This window comes from Thermobia domestica, chromosome 7, assembly GCF_964235325.1.
Source record: "Thermobia domestica chromosome 7, izTheDome1.hap1.1, whole genome shotgun sequence".
NCBI classification, from domain to species: Eukaryota; Metazoa; Arthropoda; class Insecta; order Zygentoma; family Lepismatidae; genus Thermobia; species Thermobia domestica.
The window spans coordinates 49335124-49352725 of NC_137460.1; the positions used below are offsets into that span (position 1 = coordinate 49335124).

Genomic DNA, 17602 nt, shown 5'->3' on the forward strand with positions numbered 1-17602 from the left:
CAGTAAGATTACTATTCGTTTGACGGATTATTCTTAACCAGTGCCAAATATGGGATAGATTTGTGAAGAAAGTTTGATGCAGATATGGACGGGAAGTCCAGTAGCTGAAAAAAATATTACCATTGCTTCGTTTGGTTTTCTGTGTTTTCAGCCTTTTCTTTAAACAATCTTCGATGCCATAGCATAAATAACATCAAAAGGCAGTCATTGCCTCGTAACACACACAATTTTAGGAAACAATTCGACTTTTTCTTCTTTTTGAGTGTGGTTCTGTCATCAGCGCTCCATTTGAAGAATCAGAATTTTAAAAAAGCTTAGTATAGGAAACGATTTTATACCTAAGCAGCACTTTACTCTTTTAACGTCAGCTAACCTAACACGCGTTTAATGTAAAAGAGACAAAATACTTAGTGAAAATTCGATGGGATTGCTGCAAAATCAATTGACCCGTTTTCTAAATTATTTAATATAATTTATTAAATTTCAAATGCCCAGATAGTTAGGAAAGATATGCTAATATTATAGCTATTCATGCGCAGGTCTGAACTAAATCAGTACATAGTTTCGCTTTCATTTGTTTTTATAGTTACAGTGACTCGTTTTAGACTGCCATCTATTAACAAGTATATAAAACAGATTGAATACCTCTATGATCGTGTAAAAGTTATTTCAAGTCCATTCGAGACTCTTGTTCAAGTGTCTTGAACAATACTCCTTTGAACGTGTAAATTTGAGGTACTGAATGGATTCTTATTCTTATGTTCAAGCTTTCTTGGATCGTCTACAAACAGCATAAGACAGTAGAAGTACATTTTCCGGTAAGATAAGTTCATATTTGAACGGCGTTGCCGAACATAATAGTACGCCAGCACCATTTGCGGTGGAATTGACTTATTAGGTGGAATGAATTGTGGTCAAACCACAGAAGAGTATGTAGGTAGCTTTAGTGCAGGGAAAACTTGATTGGTATGTGCCATTATATTGAATTGCATGGGAATGGTCAACCTTATTTACCAGCTCACTCAAAAGTTAGAGAATGTGGCATACCATTATATACGCCCAAGGTGCTCGCTTCATGAAAATAAGTAGGCTCCCATAAATTGGGATAGCACCCATTAAAAAAAAAAAACTTTGTTTTCCACCTGCAAGAAAATTAAAATCACACTTTATGATTTAGCAATAGAGCAAATTAATCAGCGACAAATTTGTCGAAAATCATATTCTATTGGGAAATGAAGTCTTTCAGATTATGCCGAATTGTAAGTTCTACAACAAAGAAAAAGAAGAATATTGAACAAAAGATAGCTGCGTAAAAAGTAGTTTTAACAAACAAATTTATTTATAGACTATTTATTTTTAAATGATGAAATGTGAATGTTTTTACTATATAATATGCAGCCTTATTAATTGCATTGTCTGCAATTAGTATTTTCAACGAATACTTTCAGGTAAAAGAAGGTAATATTGTAGTTTACATGTTAAGTCAGAGTATTTCCAATAAACTTAATTTGTGGTAAAAGCTTTCAAAATTAGGCTAACTTCTTAAATTTATATCCACAATACACTGTAGTTTTTGAGTGCTAATTTTAGTTTTAACATTTGAATTTTTAAAAAGAAGAAGCGTTGGCTTCTGTATAGCCCACTCCCCCCAGTTCTTTGTCACCGGATCTGGAAGAGTCACTACTGCTACTGCTACTAATACTACTATTGCTACTACTACTACTACAGCTACTAATACTACTGCTGCTACTACTACTCCTACAGGTAGTAGTAGTACTACTACTTATATCGAGAACAGAACCCAGCCAATTCCTGCGGGGCTTCTAACCCGTTCCTACTACTACTACTACTATTTCTACTAACTACCACTACTACTACTACTACTACTACTACTACTACTACCACTGGCGCAAATCCCGGGGGGGCGAGGGGGACATGTCCCCCCAATCTTGGATCTGGGGGGGACTGTCCCCCCAATAATCTGACTTAAAAGGTGCTTTTGCGGATAAATGTGATGATTTGTGTCCGACTGTCACAAAGGAATGTGAGGTGAAATTGATTTCTCTTGGCTTTTCCATTTCTTTAAAAAAGAATCGTATTCTGTAGTATTTCAAACTGAACTTCGTGCTGTAGTGCGTTTAGTAGTCTCACCAATATGTATTAATTCCACTTCCGCTACTTGAGCACAAATTGCAATAAATGTCAGAGGAGGATATACCCCTCTCCTCATGCTGAAAAGTTGTTTCAGCTGTAGGTACGGGCACAAATTCCGGGGAAATGGGGAGACATGTCCCCCCCAACATTGGAACTGGAGTTTCTCCCAATAATCCAATTTGAAAAGTGCTTTTTGCAGATAAGTATGATGGTTTGTGTCCGACTGCCACAAAGGAAAGTGACATGAAATTGGTTTCTCTTGGTTTTTCCATTTTTAATGAAAATGAAGGTGTACGACTTTGTGTGACGTAACCTGATTTGAAATCTTATCTCCTCCTCTCCCTTAGACCCTAGAACACGAAGATTAGGCGACAACGCATCTCCTTGTTTCAGGCCATTCTCGACGTGAAAGCTCGTGGACAAAACTTTTCCTACCCGGACTTTACTTTGGGATTCATTTAAACATGCCTTAATTAATCTAATTAGCTTTTTCGGTATTCCAAATTCTGTAAGAACGTTGTACAATATTTCTCTCCTAACCGAGTCGTAAGCCTTTCCAAAATCAATAAATAGTTGATGTACCCGGCTACTGTATTCCCACTTCTTTTCAAGTATTTGGCGAATTGCAAATATTTGGTCGATAGTTGAGCGATTTCGTCTAAAAATGCACTGATAATCTCCAATAATTTCATCTGCGTATGGGGTCAACCTACGCTAATAGAATATTCGTAGCGTAGAATAATTTCATCTTGCTAATAGAATATTTGAAAGGATTTTATAGGATGTTGACAGAAGAGAGATGCCTCGATAATTATTACAGTCAGTTTTGTCGCCTTTCTTGTGGATTGGAACAATGATTGATTGTGATTCTTTCCACTCTTGTGGCAATTCTTCCTTGTTGTAAATAAGAAGATGAATTTGTGTATCCTTTTCCACAATTTTTCGCCTCCAGCTAAAATTAACTCAGCCGGAGTTCCGTTTACAGCCGGAGATTTGTGTTTTTTTAATTTCTTTATAGCTATTTCTACTTCTATTCGGTTGGGTTCTGGAATATACGGTTCTGCGGTGTGTATCTCCCTTTCTCTACACACATTAGTTTTTGGCTGCGTGTTAAGCAAATCATCAAAGAAATCTTTCCATCTATTTAAAATGCTATCTGTATCAGTGAGAACTGTTCCATCAGCTTTCTTTAATATAAGCACGAGATTGATAGCCTTTCTTAAATTCGTTGATCCCTTTATACATGTCCCGAATGTTTTTATTTTTACTATTATCTTCAAGTTCCTTAATTTTAGCTCTCAAAAAATCGCGTTTCTTTGTTCTAAAAGTTTTAGAAGTTTCCCGCCTGATGTCTACGAAATTTTGTGTAGTTATTTCATTCAGATTTTGTAGCCAACATAATTTTGCCTCTTTTCTCTTCTCTGCTAGTTCGACCCATGGTTTGTCCCTACGTATTTCCGCGTGTCCCAATTTTTCTTTTGAGAGAGGATGGTTCGTAAGCAAAGAAAAGAATTCAATTGCTGGAATATTTTTCTCCATAATCTTAAGGTACATCTGTTAACTAAAGAGTATATGACATGCGTCAGATTTCTGTAACGATTCCTGTAATGTTATTGAGATTATAATCATTTTGCTCGAAGAGTATTGTTGCGTCATACATAATTGATATTCTTTCTTCATAGTTTTGGGGAAGTCATTATTTACATTATTATAAAACAATTTTAACGTGGATCTTTGTGGATGCCTAATTAAATTTAGAAATATATCAATTATAAAGACGCATGTATTCAGATTTCAGAATGTGTTCACGGCGGTGATTTGGAATACTGATATGTACTACTACTTCATCTACATCGCCTAATATACAGGTATAATATACTCTAAAACAGTTGATCAGATTCATCTACCGTAATATGAGTTTCATCTCTCTTCTCTAGAATAAGCCTCAAATCTGCCCACCTCCCAATGTTGAAGACAACCAATGGCGTATTTAAAATTTTGTTTCGAGGGGCTATGCGCAACACAAGGAAGGAAGTGGGCAATTGAGAATTAAATATATTTTAATTTATGCATAAATTAAAGTTATAATGGCAAGAATTGCAGACCGATAAATCCTATATGATATGATACAAAAATTTACGAGTGAATCTAACCCTTTATTCTATTCATACAAGAAAAAGGAGCATCCTCTTGGCCTTCCTAATTTCCCGGGCTAATTATTTCCCCGTTTTGATTTTCTTTAATTCAAACATTTCCTTTTTAAAAAAATAACTAACCGATATAATTTTTCCTTTGTTATAATAACCAAAGTCCTGTCATGTTGATATCCGCGCAAGTTGATATTCGCTTATCAACTCCTCTTAGTTTTGGTGTCTGATGACCGCCGACTTGAATCACAACTGACAACGTTCGATGAAGTATGATAGGGCCTAAGCGAAATGAAAGAGAGTAACATCAAGAAAAAGAAACAGAAAAGTAGAAAGGATGAAATAAAGAACAAAAGGATGCAGTTCTAACATGGAATGAAATTTGACAAATACAGTATTATTTCTGAACAAAGAGCATAAGAAAATGGAAAGTCAATGACATTCTTAGAAATGGTAAGAAGGATTATTGTTGTGCGTAGGATGCGAAAAACTAACAAATTTATTTCGGGGGGAGCTTGAGCCCAGCCCGATAGCCCCCTAAATATGCCACTGAAGAATATCCTGTACTGTCCCCTGATCTTTCACAGCATTGTTTTTCAACTTTAAATATTTTGAACATTGCTTATATATATATATATATATATATATATATATATGGGAACGGTCTTACCCGTCCCCCCCAATGTTGAAGACAGATTTGCGCCGATGACTACTACTGCTACTACTACTACTACTACTACTACCGCTACTACAACAACAACAACTACTACTACTACCGCTACTACTACTACTACTACTACTACCGCTACTACAACAACAACAACTACTACTACTACCGCTACTACTACTACTACTGCTACTACTACTACTACTACTTATACTAAAGCTTCCTTACCACAAGATTTACATCTTAAATCTTTATAATATGCGATTCCGATTCATTATGAACTACTATGAATCGTTAGAATTACTATGATTCGTTAAAAATCACTGGGGGGAGCGGGCTATACTCAATCCAGCGTAAGTTTAAGAAACCCATATAGTGCAAAATATACAAAGAAAATTGAATATACTGTAGGATCTATATAAAGAATCGCTTCTAAGGAACTAATTTTGACCTTTGTGCCGCAGAATAGATCGAGCATTTTAAGGCTTAGATTAGCTTAGGATAGGCTAGCTTAATTTAGGTTAGATTGGAATAGTGTAGTTTCAGTTAGGTTCAATATTCCTGGACCAATTCTGCGGCACTTAATCGTAGATGGATACTGGTGTAGTTTCTGCGCAACACATTTTGAAAACTCTACAGGTAAAATTTGGTAAGAGTTGGGCTCTTAGTTCTAGCCTAAAAGAAGTTGAGCGTTGGAACGAAACTTGCAGGATTAATAGCTCTTCAACCTACAATAAAAACGCCAAAAGAAAATCCATTTGCGCATGCAAAGGGGAGAGGGGCTAAACCCTGAAAAATTGTCAAGGGGTCGCAGTGGCTCAGTGGTAGAGTGCTCACCTCTGGTGCATGAGGTCTCGGGTTCAAACCCTGCTCCCGCCAAGTGAACCTTGTGGTAGACAGACACTTTGTGCGTGGGTTTCCTCCTTGTTCTCCCGTTTCCTTCCCCTTTCTTCATTCCACAATTTCATTCATTTCTCATAATCACCGTAAGCCTAGCGGGTATAACCGGCATAATCGTGAGACGTAAAACTCAAAAGTTTCATTTTTCCTGAAAAATTGTCCAAATGGGACAAACTTACAAATTTTAATCTGTGTAACATCCTTCAATTCCTTGTAGGCTAGACCCAAGAGCCGAACCATAAGATTTTATGGAGGAATATGCCCCCCTGCTCCAACCAAATAGAAATAGAAATAAATATTTCTGTTCTCACGAATTAAAAATTTGTAAGTTTTATCCTATTTGGACAATTTTTCGGTGTATTGCCTTCTTTCCCCCACCCATTGTATGTGCAAATGGAAAATATTATTTTTTTCGCATTTTTATTGTAGGCTGAATAGCTAGAATCCTGCAAGTTTCGCTCCAATCGTTTAACTCCTAGGCTAGACCCAACAACCGAAACCTTTGCTTTGAATGAAAATACCTGTTTATAAGGAACAAATTTCTGCAGGGGACAGAATTAAACACAAAGTAATACAACTGTATTTTAGTTTTGCAAGTGTAGGGTTAGTAGTGTAAAATCATTACAAGTGCTTTATGGTGAATAAAATAAGTGAGTGAATATGAAAGATGTCTCTATTAGATGCTATTTTCAACCGGTGGTGTATTTCTGCGTAGTGTACGAACCTGTATTTTATGTTTACAAGTGGAGCGTTAGTAGTATGAAATCGTGACATATTATTTGAAACTCGTATCATTACCAAAACCACTTCTTTTTACTATCCTCGCTTACGCGCATACCCACCATCACTGATACGCCTGCTCCCTTCGGACGCACACCCGCGCTACCACACGGGGCCATCAGTTTTCCTCTGCCCTGAATCAGATACCAAGCATTCGTGCTTTTCAGTGGTCACCTGGCACGGGTTGGTTTGTGTTGTCTGAACTGTACTTTTTTATGCCACACATACAGAAGCAGTATTTCAGGGGTGCCCACAAGGGGGGGCTATGATGCAAACTGCGTCATTGAAATATTTCGGGGGGTTAAAAATCTATATAAATATGTTTGAGAGGGTGTAAAAATTAATCGAAAAGATTTTTTTTATGGAAGAACACCTACGGATAGACAATTGAGGGGGGTGCGTCATGGACATGAGGGGGGGTGGGCACCACTGAGTATTTATACCCAAATCGTAAAACAATGTAAAATTTCAACAATTACTACTGGTGACCCCCTTGAGTTTTTTCTGTGCCAAATGAGATATTTTCATGTCGCCCAGCGAAAACCTTTTAGGGGAGAATGAAAAGGAAATTACTGGGGGGGGGATATAATTTTTCAACAATTCTTTCTATTGGTGCACCAAAAGTAAACCAGTACGTCCAATGTTTGCACATGGCTGATTTAGGTAGTAAGTGATAAAGCCGTATTTGTATTTTATGTTTACAAGTAGATCTATAGGGTTACTAGTGAGAAACCACTATATGTGCTATACGGATGTTAGAATAAGCGACTACATATGACAAAGAACTGTATTTGATATTTATTTTTCGCGGACGTATAATTCTGACAGTAAAATGATACTGCTTCAGGCTGCAAAATGATCTACTTATATATTTTTAATTTTATACAATTCATTTTGAGACTATCAAGACGAGATCGACAGTTGGTCATCGAGACGGAGACAAGTATCTGTTGATCGAGACAATGATTTTCCACTTGAGAGGAGACCGAAACCCAGACCACGTATTTTCAACTGAGACTGTATGAAGTCTCGACTCGATACCTTCCCTATTTTCAAATGAGTCTAGTTGGAATTAATGTGGATCCACTGTAGTTCTGGAGATCACTCGAAATGAATTTTAACTTTTGCCTTTGTAGTTATTAAATTAATATATTGACCTAAATATATATTTTTTAAACTGTTAAAACAGTTTTCTAATAACCATACTCGTATCCAAGGCCGTGCCGTGGAAAATCAGCGCCCGGGGCGAGAGTATGCGACGGCGCCCCCATACATAGATTTCAAGCAATTTTTCCTATCTTCTTTCCTTTTCTCTCCCTAATTTTTCGCCCCCCTTACTTCGGCGCCCGGGACTTTTGCCCCGTTCGCCTTCTGCACGACACGGCCCTGCTCGTATCCAAATCGCGATCTCTGAGCTCCTCCGTGGCTAAGCGGTTAGCGTACGCGCCTTTGGCGTGGGAGACCCGGGTTCGATTTCCGGCGGAAACTCATGTGGTTCGGATTTCACGTTAATCAGTAGGTCTACATCTCATAGAGCCTCGGTGCTTGAAAGGGATGTTAAACTCAAAATCAATTCAATTCATGAAATGATGAACGAAAATAACAGCGTCTCCATTTTCTAAAATAAAAACACTAACATATTTAAATTCGAGGTACAATCTCGACATATTAGTAGGGAGACACACCGGTGTTATATTGATTTTGCTCCAAATCCAATAGAGTATTCTGGTCTAAAGTGATATTATTGTGAATGTGCACATGGGAATCGAATAGTTAGATGTTGTTCATATATCGCTGGAAACATTTATTACCTTTCAAGTCCTCGATACTTGGCTAAGATTGGGGCTGCGGTGGCTCAGCGGTAGAGCGTTCATCTCTGGTGTATGAGGTCCTTGGTTCGATTACTGCTCGCGCCAAGTGAACTTTGTGGTGGACAAACATGGTGTTTTTCCTCGGGGTTCTCCCGTTTCCTCCCACTTTCTTCATTCATTTCTCATCATCGCCGTCTCCTTTAGCCCAGGCGGCATAAACTAACTAACTAACTAACTCTTTGGCCTATGGAACCTGGAGGTTCAATGCCGCGTTCACAAAAACTCTCCGCTGACTTCTATCCTTAGCTAACTGCATCCAGTTCCTACTTCGTATTCCAATATCTGCGAGATCCATCTTAATATTGTCCTCCCATCTGCGCCTAGGTCTTCCTAATGGTCGTTTTCCGATTGGTCTTCCAGTCAAGACTTTGAAAGCGTTTCTACTTTCTTCCATTCTAGCTACATTACCGGATTCCACGTTAATCAGTAGGTCCACGTCTCATATAGCCTCGCTGCTGAACGGGACGTAAAACTCAAAATCAATCAATCAACCAAATCGCGATCTAGCCTTTTACATTTGTTCATTCTCTCACAACTGTTATTTTTACCTACAGATACATATAAAGAGTGTCCCAACGAGAACACTGGATTTAAAATACCCAAAAAATACTTTAGTTTTAGAAATTATAAAATATTTTTACATATTGACATCAGGTAATGTTCCGATTTAAGAATAAATATAATGTATGTCTAGGGTGACCATAAAATTTTCAGGTGAAAACGGGACAGGTTTCGGCTTTTTAAAAATTATGAGAAATGATAAACAGGTCAGTGAGTAAATTAGTTCCTGTTTACCTTAGCAATACCTGATACTTTTAAATTGTTATATAACATTATATATATATATATATATATATATATATATATATATATATATATATATATATATATATATATATATATATATATATATATATATATATATATATATATATAAGGTAAGGACATGATGATGACTGTATTTGCTCCTTTGCCCTAGTTCGAATCCTTGATATTACATTGGGTGAGAAGTTGACTCTTGAACTGGAGAATGCCAGAAGTATTTCTCAGAAGAACCTATGAAACTTTTAGGTCTACCTTTGTTCTTATCAGCGACCTGATATGAGAGCACCCCTCTCTCTCTCTCTCTCTCTCCCTCTTGGTTACAGGGTGGGGTCAAGTAATTCGATACTTATGAAGAAGTAAAGACACGTTGAAGTTTGTTTAATAAACAAGGAACTGCTAAAGCTTCTGCTGCCTTTCCAGCAGTACTGCGAACTATAGTGTATGTTTAATATAGGAAATTGCAATTCAATTCTTGCCTCTTTGTTATTATTAATTATTAATACCTTTACAAGGAGTAAAGGTACTGGCTTTGTTATTTACTTCTTTCACTTGCATAAAACGGGACAAGTATTACTTTTTTCCATCTACTGACGGGACGGCCGGAACACGCGCCTAAAACGGGACGGTCGGAACACGCTCCTAAAACGAGATGGCCGGAACACGCGCCTAAAACGGGACGGCCAGTACACGCACCTAAAACGGGACTGCCCCGGTCAAAACGGGACGTATGGTCGCCCTATGTATGTCATATGCCCTCCACGACTTGCCCTGCAGCACTGTACTCTCTCGATGTAATTCATGACCACTTTTTCACACATATGCCAATCGAGGTAGCTGATGACACATTCAGTTTTCTCTGTAAGTTGTTTCACTGTTCAGGTTCGTTTGCATAAACCTGTAATTTCAGAAACTCCCAAAGAAAGTAGTCACAAGGAGCAAGGTCACATTATCTTTATGGTTAGTTCTGATCACCGTTCCCAGCGAATAGCTATTAGGCCCGGAAATTTCTCACGAAGCTCAGCAGTTGTGTCGTGGGAGGAATGGCATGTAGCGCCATCAAGTTAAAACCACATGCGTTCAATATCAATTTTTGGCTAACAAAACCACAAAAAACTGATAACCATATTGCGGTACAGCTCCCCATTGACAGTAACGGTATTTCCATTCTCGTATTGAAGAAAGTAAGGCATTATCACTCAACCAACCCAAAAGGTATAGCCGGATCAGGAGGTGAAAAGTACCCTTACACGGATTTTTGTGATATTTATACCAAAGGTACCTCATATTCAAAGATAATTTTGGCCAGAAAATCAACTTCAAATTCCATCGAAATTCAAATTTATTGTTGAAAATCAAAAATTGTTCATATCTCGGAAACGACTTAAATTACTGGGGTGAAACACAATATGAATTGAAGTAATTTGCAAATTATATTATATTAAAGTAATTTGCTTCAAGGGGCGTACTGAAAACAAGAAACAATGTATTTCGCCCTTCAAATTTCTAGCGAAAAGCGCGTCGAAAATATTCGAATTCAAATATTTTTGCTTTATTTTTGAGTGAACACCTCTTTTCCACCATAGAAGGAGCACCAACTAGCCTATGGTTTGATACAGCCACTACAACTTGGTGTAAAATGAGGAAAACCGGAGTCGGGCACGCTTGGAAGATATGCAACCCGCGTTAGGTCACAAAAGTTTTGGCCGGCACGAATACTATCAGAAGACAAAGATATCGAGTTTGAGTTTCTGCCTCGTCATGAATGGATCTACATGGCAATATAATTCTCAGAATCGTACCCCTTCCAGAAACCGTGTTAAACGCTAGTACCACTGATAATCGTACTGTCATTTAACTACTGTTACGTTTTTATTTAAACTGTGTACTAGCAACGAGAGTTCCCTTTTGTGGCTAAGAGGTTAAAGTACGCACCTTTAGCGTGGAAGACCCGGGTTCGATTCCCGGCGGGAGCTCATGTGGTTCGGATTTCACGTTAATCAGTAGGTCTACGTCTCATAGAGCCTCGGTGCTGAAAGGGACGTTAAACTCAGAATCAATTCAATTCATGAAATAATGAACGAAAATAACAGCATTTCCGTTTCCTGAAAAAAAAAATACTAATATCTTTAGATTCGAGGTACAATCAAGACATATTAGTAGGGAGACACACCGGTGTTATATTGATTTTGTTCCAAATTCAATAGAGTATTCTGGTCTAAAGCGGTATTATTGTGAATGTGCACATGGGAATCGAATAGTTAATGTTGTTCATATATTGCTGGAAACATTTATTACCTTTCACGTCCTCGATACTTTGCTAAGATTGGGGCCGCGGTGGTTCAGAGGTAGAATGTTCATCTCTTGTGCATGGGGCCCTTGGTTCGATTACTGCTCGCACCAAGTGAACTTTGTGGTGGACAAACCCCGTGTTTTTCTTCGGGGCTCTCCCGTTTCCTCCCACTTTCTTCATTCCACCATTTAATTCATTTCTCATCATCACCGTCTCCTTTAGCCAAGGCGGCATAGTCGTGGGACGTAAATCTTAAAAGATTTCATTTTATTATTATTTGTTAAGATTGTTCGGCCCACAGGGATTTTAAGTAAATTGTGCGTTGCGGATCTTGTTACTCCAGCAATAAATACACATAGCGATGAAGATTGAAGATTCCGCATACCGTGTCCTTCATTTTGCTTGTAATGTTTTCTAATACAGGAATGATATTGCAAAAACATTTCGAATATTTTTGTATTATCATCTTGTGCATTATAATATTTTGTGCATTATATGTGGGTATACATTATATGTAGGAATAATCAAAAATGTTTTCAGTAAATGATGATTTAACCATCTTTGATTTCTGACACTATTTATGCTGGCCTAAACATTTATGGCATAGCGGGGGTTACATACCTTACAGGCGTATCCAACTTTGGTTTTCCTCAATTTACACCAAGTTGCCCCGAATGTATCAAACCATGGTCAAAATATATTGTGGGCTAGTTGGTGCTCCTTGTATGGTGGAAAATAGAACTTAAAACAAAACAAACAAATTGGAGTGTTTGGTTACTCAAAACAAAAATATTTGAATTCGCTAAAAATTTGAAGAGCGAAATACATTGTTTCTTGTTTTCAGTAGGGTCTTTAAGCAAAGTATATTCATATTTCGTTTCTCCCTCGTAATTTAAGTCTTTCCGAGATAAGAACAATTTTTCTGATTTTCGAATTTTCAAGACTAGCTTCGAAATTTGAATTGATTTTGAAGGAATTTGAAATTGATCTTTCGGCCAAAGCTATCTTCGGAAATGAGGTACTTTCGGTATAAATATCACACCAATCCGTGTAAGGGTACACTTTCACACCCATATCTGGCTATAGACATTGTGTAGCGCTCTATATTGACTAAGGTGCAACAAAAGCTTCCAAATGAACTGACAATGATAAAAACATCTATTGCCAGGTCAAATCAAACTCAACATTCAGCTGTTGTAAACTTGTAAAAATATTTCCCGTTCTCTAAAGATATGGCATCTTTTTGAGCATATTCAAACCGGCATTTTTGTCGGGATACACTTTATCTTTGTTCAAAGCGTATTTAATAGGCGACAGTTACGAAAATAACCATCTACTAATTATTTTGTAGATGTGTGTAAGTAAGGCCTTATTTACATGATTCATTATAAAAAGCAACTGTAAGTTAATAAAGTAATTGTACGATTACAAGGAAGTACATTTATCAACGTTTAAAGATATGTAAATCATTACCAGTGGCGTATTTAGGATCTTGTTTCGGGAAAGAGGGTTTGAGAACCAGTAAGAAGCATTTGTGTTGTATGTATAATGCCAAAAAAATAATAATGAAGTTATTTCGGGGGGGGGGGGCGTGAGCCCGATAGCCACCCCTAAATACGCCACTGATCATTACACAATATTGTAACAAAAGAAATACTGACCAAAGCTTAAAAACACACTGTATTTTAAAACTATGATGTGTAACAGGGTATGGTGTGGGGACTGCGATATGTCAAATGTAGAAGAGACGGGGAAGAGAATGAAAGAAAGGATAAAACAACATAAAAATCACGTAAGGAGGAAGAAAGATATCATTACGAGAGACTAATCATGAAATTAGCTGGGATAAGACGGAAGTATTGGAGATAGAGAAGAGATTGATAATAAGGAAGTGGAAAGAAGTAGATTGGATAAAAAAGGTAGGAAGAGATAAGCTGATGACCTGAACAGGTGGCTTGCAGAGCATTTCGGATAGCATAGACAGGAAGATGAAAAAGGCCCTTACAAGGACCAAAAATAGCGTCATGTGATTAATGTGATTAGTCTGGAAAATGGACACTGGAACCTACTTTCATATATATATATATATATATATATATATATCTTCATTTATGTTCTATATTGTGTGTATATAGTGTCTGATGAAGGATATGGTAGATATCCGAAACTCTAACGTATCATAATTCTAAAATACAGCAGTTTTTAAGAGTCTTCATCCCGGCGAAATTAAAATACTGCTAATTTTACAGTAATTACGTGATATCTTCAAATAGATAAAAGATAATCGAAATGTGGAACAAGAGCGCCATAGACAATATTATTTTACATGAGAAACCGTTATCACGATTCACTTATCTGCTTTCGATTTCGAGCCATTTTGAAAATCTTCATTTATTATCGCGTTTCTAAACAGCTGAAAACGGAAAGCTACTAGCTGACTTGTGATAACGGTATCTCACGCAAAATAATATTGTCTAGGGCGCTCTTGTTCCATATTTCGATTATCTTTTATCTATTTGAAGATATCACATAATTACTGTAAAATTAGCGGTATTTTAATTTCGCCGGGATGAAGACTCTTAAGCTTTGGTCAATATTTATTTTGTTACAATATCCATGGATAGTATTATTATACTCCAATAGTAACCATGGCTTAAGTGTTGTCATATCCCATCCTTCGTGGACTTCTTGAGACGCGGAAGGCGTTTGATAACTTCTAAAAGAAATTAAGAAAACCATCTGGAGGAGGAAATTTTGTACAAAAATTTACGAAGCAAGACGATTTAAAAAAATCAAGTCGAGACGAGGACGGGGAAAGACTTTACGAAATTTAAAAGACGAGACGAAAAAACCTTATAGGGCAACAATATGTATTATACAGGGTGTTCCACATAAAATCGGTACGCCTCACGCACGAGATTTAAGTAACACTTTAACAGCAACGATGAACAAACTAATAATGAATACATAATAGTAACGTTAAACAGTTACCTGTTTATAAGAGATGCTGGAAGTGGTGGCCATGAGCATCCAAGCATCGCTAACCTCGTTTGATGACGTTACCAGCAACACGTTGTAATTCTGTAGGCGCGATGTTGTTAATTTTTCTAATTTAAGATCGTCTATTGTGTAGGGATTGTCAGCATACACTTTACTTTTCAATGTGCTCCATAAATAAAAATCACACGATGTTAAGTCCAGGGCTATTGGGAGCCAAAGGCCTCTACTGACAAGACTGTATTCAGGGAACATGTTGCTGATGTGGGCCATACTATGGTTGGATGTGTGGCCAGTTGCTCCATCTTTCCGATAAAATGTGGTGTACCCAACTTTCGAGACAATGTTGCCACTCTACAAGCAATTTAATTAGAGATGATTAACCGGTACAAGAGGCATTCCAGTTTTATAGGGACACCCTGTATAATATGTTCAAAGTGCCTCTTCAAATAGCTTCTTATGTAGGTATTTTTCGATTAAAATTGCCTTGAAAATTAGGGGTCGTATTACGCGCGTATGTTCGTGAGATTAATACGGTTTTTGTGTTTGTTAAATGTTTATTAAATTTGCTGTTAACACGTTTAATTTCGTTACAGATTATCAAAATTGTGTGCTGAAGAAATGCCACGATATAAGCAACCTTTATTGTTGCAGGATACTCTTTACTCACAGATAGCTAGATTCATTGTAGCAGGACAGCCAAAATCAGAAGAAGAGAAACAACTTTTGTTGAAGAATAGATACAAGAACAAGCTTCCATTTGCTACTCTTCCAAGACCTTTGCCTGAAAGAATACTTGAACATGCACAAAAGTTACAAAAGCTGAAACGAAGATGGTTGGATCATTCACTAACATTCCATATATTTCACACTGTTCTATCGGAGGCTACCAGAGAAATAACATATCCCCTTCCCGATCAGAGACAAGCATTTTACTTCAGAGATTTTTTAAACATTCTTATTCCAGAGTGCTCATATCTGAATGGCTTGCATTTTGTTCAAGAACCTCCCAATGGCTTCAATCTTATGCGCCTGAACGACAAAGATGTGGAACTGTTAGAATCATTATTTATCTCGGCTACAAACTTGGTTCGTTTGGATTTGCCGTACATCTGCCATGATGAGATATGCTGGATTCTTGGCTTGCACTGCAAAAGCTTACAGTCATTTTCTGCCCAATTTTCGCCTATTTCAAATTTTGGAATCAATTGTCTAACGCAATGCATTGTACCCGCTGATCCAGATTACGATGAATCTCAAAATAATTGGGCAACATCTATATGGCATATTTCAAATCTGTATGTTCCAATGACGGCTTTTTACCGTTTTCTAAACAAAAGAACTGGTAATGAAGAAACGGGTAACACAAAATATTGCAGGAAAAGAAGTGATTTATGTGAAACATTGCGAGAGGTTGACTTAACAAATACTTCTGTTACAATTAGAGGTATGTGTGTTCTTTTGGAGATGATTCCAAATTTACAATCAGCTGGTTATCGCTTAAGCGAAGAATTTTTTGACCAACTGAGACAACAATGGGTTAGAGAAAGGATGTACGCTAAAGGCTTACCAGCACCACAACTTAACATCACAAAGCTTAAATTGCCTGTCATAACTAATGGTGGATCAATTAACATGATGAGTGAATTATGTCCTTTAGTAAACACAATACATTGTTCGATACCAATTTATGTTGGATTTTGCATGCTGGACAAGTTTAAGAATCTTCAACACTTCCATTGCAAACGTAATACTAAAGAGGAGGCTGACTTTCATATGATAAATTTTTATCAGCACGAGCAGCAACTCTATTGGGAAATGTTTTTAGAGCAAATTGGAAGTAACTTAAAAACAATAAAGTTAGAGTTTAAAGGGCTGCAAGAACTAAACTTAGACTTTCTGTTAGAGAAATGTCCAAATTTGGAACTGCTTTCATTAACCTTGAATTATATCATTTCTTGGAAAACGCCCAACTTAGACGTATCTGCACCGTTTCTCCGAGAAGTTAAATTGAATTCGTGTGTTGAAGCTATTGCAGTAAAGAACTTCTTATTGGCCGATTTGCCAAGCTTGAACAAGCTCCAGATAAAATGCATCGTGGAAAAAGAAGCTAAAATCATATTTGAATTGTGGGACTTGCCTAAAGTTTCAAAGCTGAAAGTATTCAATGTGAGAGATCACGACATGTTAGAAGAGCGACATGAACCTTCCTTGTTCCGGACCGTATTGGTAATCAACTGCCTGCATTTCTCGGAACGCCATCGAACAGGAAGACCACTCTAATGTATCCAACGAAGTTTTCTCCAAGTTTCTTCAAAATTTGTTCAACTTAATGACGTATAGAAAAATTTAAAACTTTTATACTAAAGCTTTGATGTATGTATTAATGTAACACATTACTTTTTGCATTATTATTATTATTATTATTATTATATTTTTTCTTGAAGTAGTAAATAGTTGCCACAAGTTAATTACACATACGAGTGTTATTTTTTTTTCATTCAAAATAGTGATGAGTCGCTCTTTAACGAACTGACTCTTTTAAACAGCGTATTCGTTTGAACTAGTGACAAACTAGTTCGTTCCGTTGAAAGTAACTCCAGCTCAATGTACAGTTCCAAATACTCCACTGAACTCTGGTACCAAAATACCCAATCAGCATGCAATGAATGGTCATGTGACAATTACGTACAGCGGAGAGAAACTGAAATAGAATCGGATGTTACCATTACCATACCCACTACTCTAAGTTCTAGCGCTTCCCACAATAGTTCAGTGCAATTAGACCAAAAAAATGGGCAAAACCCGGACATTCAAAAAAAACAAGCCGAAACGTTTCTAAAATGATCATTATACTCTATTCAGTAACTCAGAGAAATTCCCAAGAAATCTCGCGTCGGGTTTGGTCACTATGGCCGCCATATTGGATATCCTATTTCCAACGCCAAAAGTTTCCGTGGAGACCTAGCAT

General features: G+C 37.2%; 1 protein-coding gene across 2 annotated transcripts; it reads left to right on the plus strand.

Moving 5' to 3' along the window:
* The first annotated feature begins 1295 nt into the window (after positions 1 to 1295).
* Positions 1296 to 17060, plus strand: LOC145690067 (uncharacterized). 2 transcript variants are annotated; one of them, XM_081764585.1, is made up of 2 exons: positions 1296 to 1458; positions 15228 to 17060. In XM_081764585.1, exon 2 carries the CDS (start codon positions 15253 to 15255, stop codon positions 16912 to 16914), a length of 1662 nt encoding a protein of 553 aa, XP_081620711.1. In that variant the 5' UTR covers positions 1296 to 1458; positions 15228 to 15252; the 3' UTR covers positions 16915 to 17060. The 2 variants fall into 2 exon arrangements, with proteins under 2 accessions (XP_081620711.1, XP_081620712.1); XM_081764586.1 differs by having other exon boundaries at positions 1296 to 1448.
* Positions 17061 to 17602: the final 542 nt, after the last annotated feature.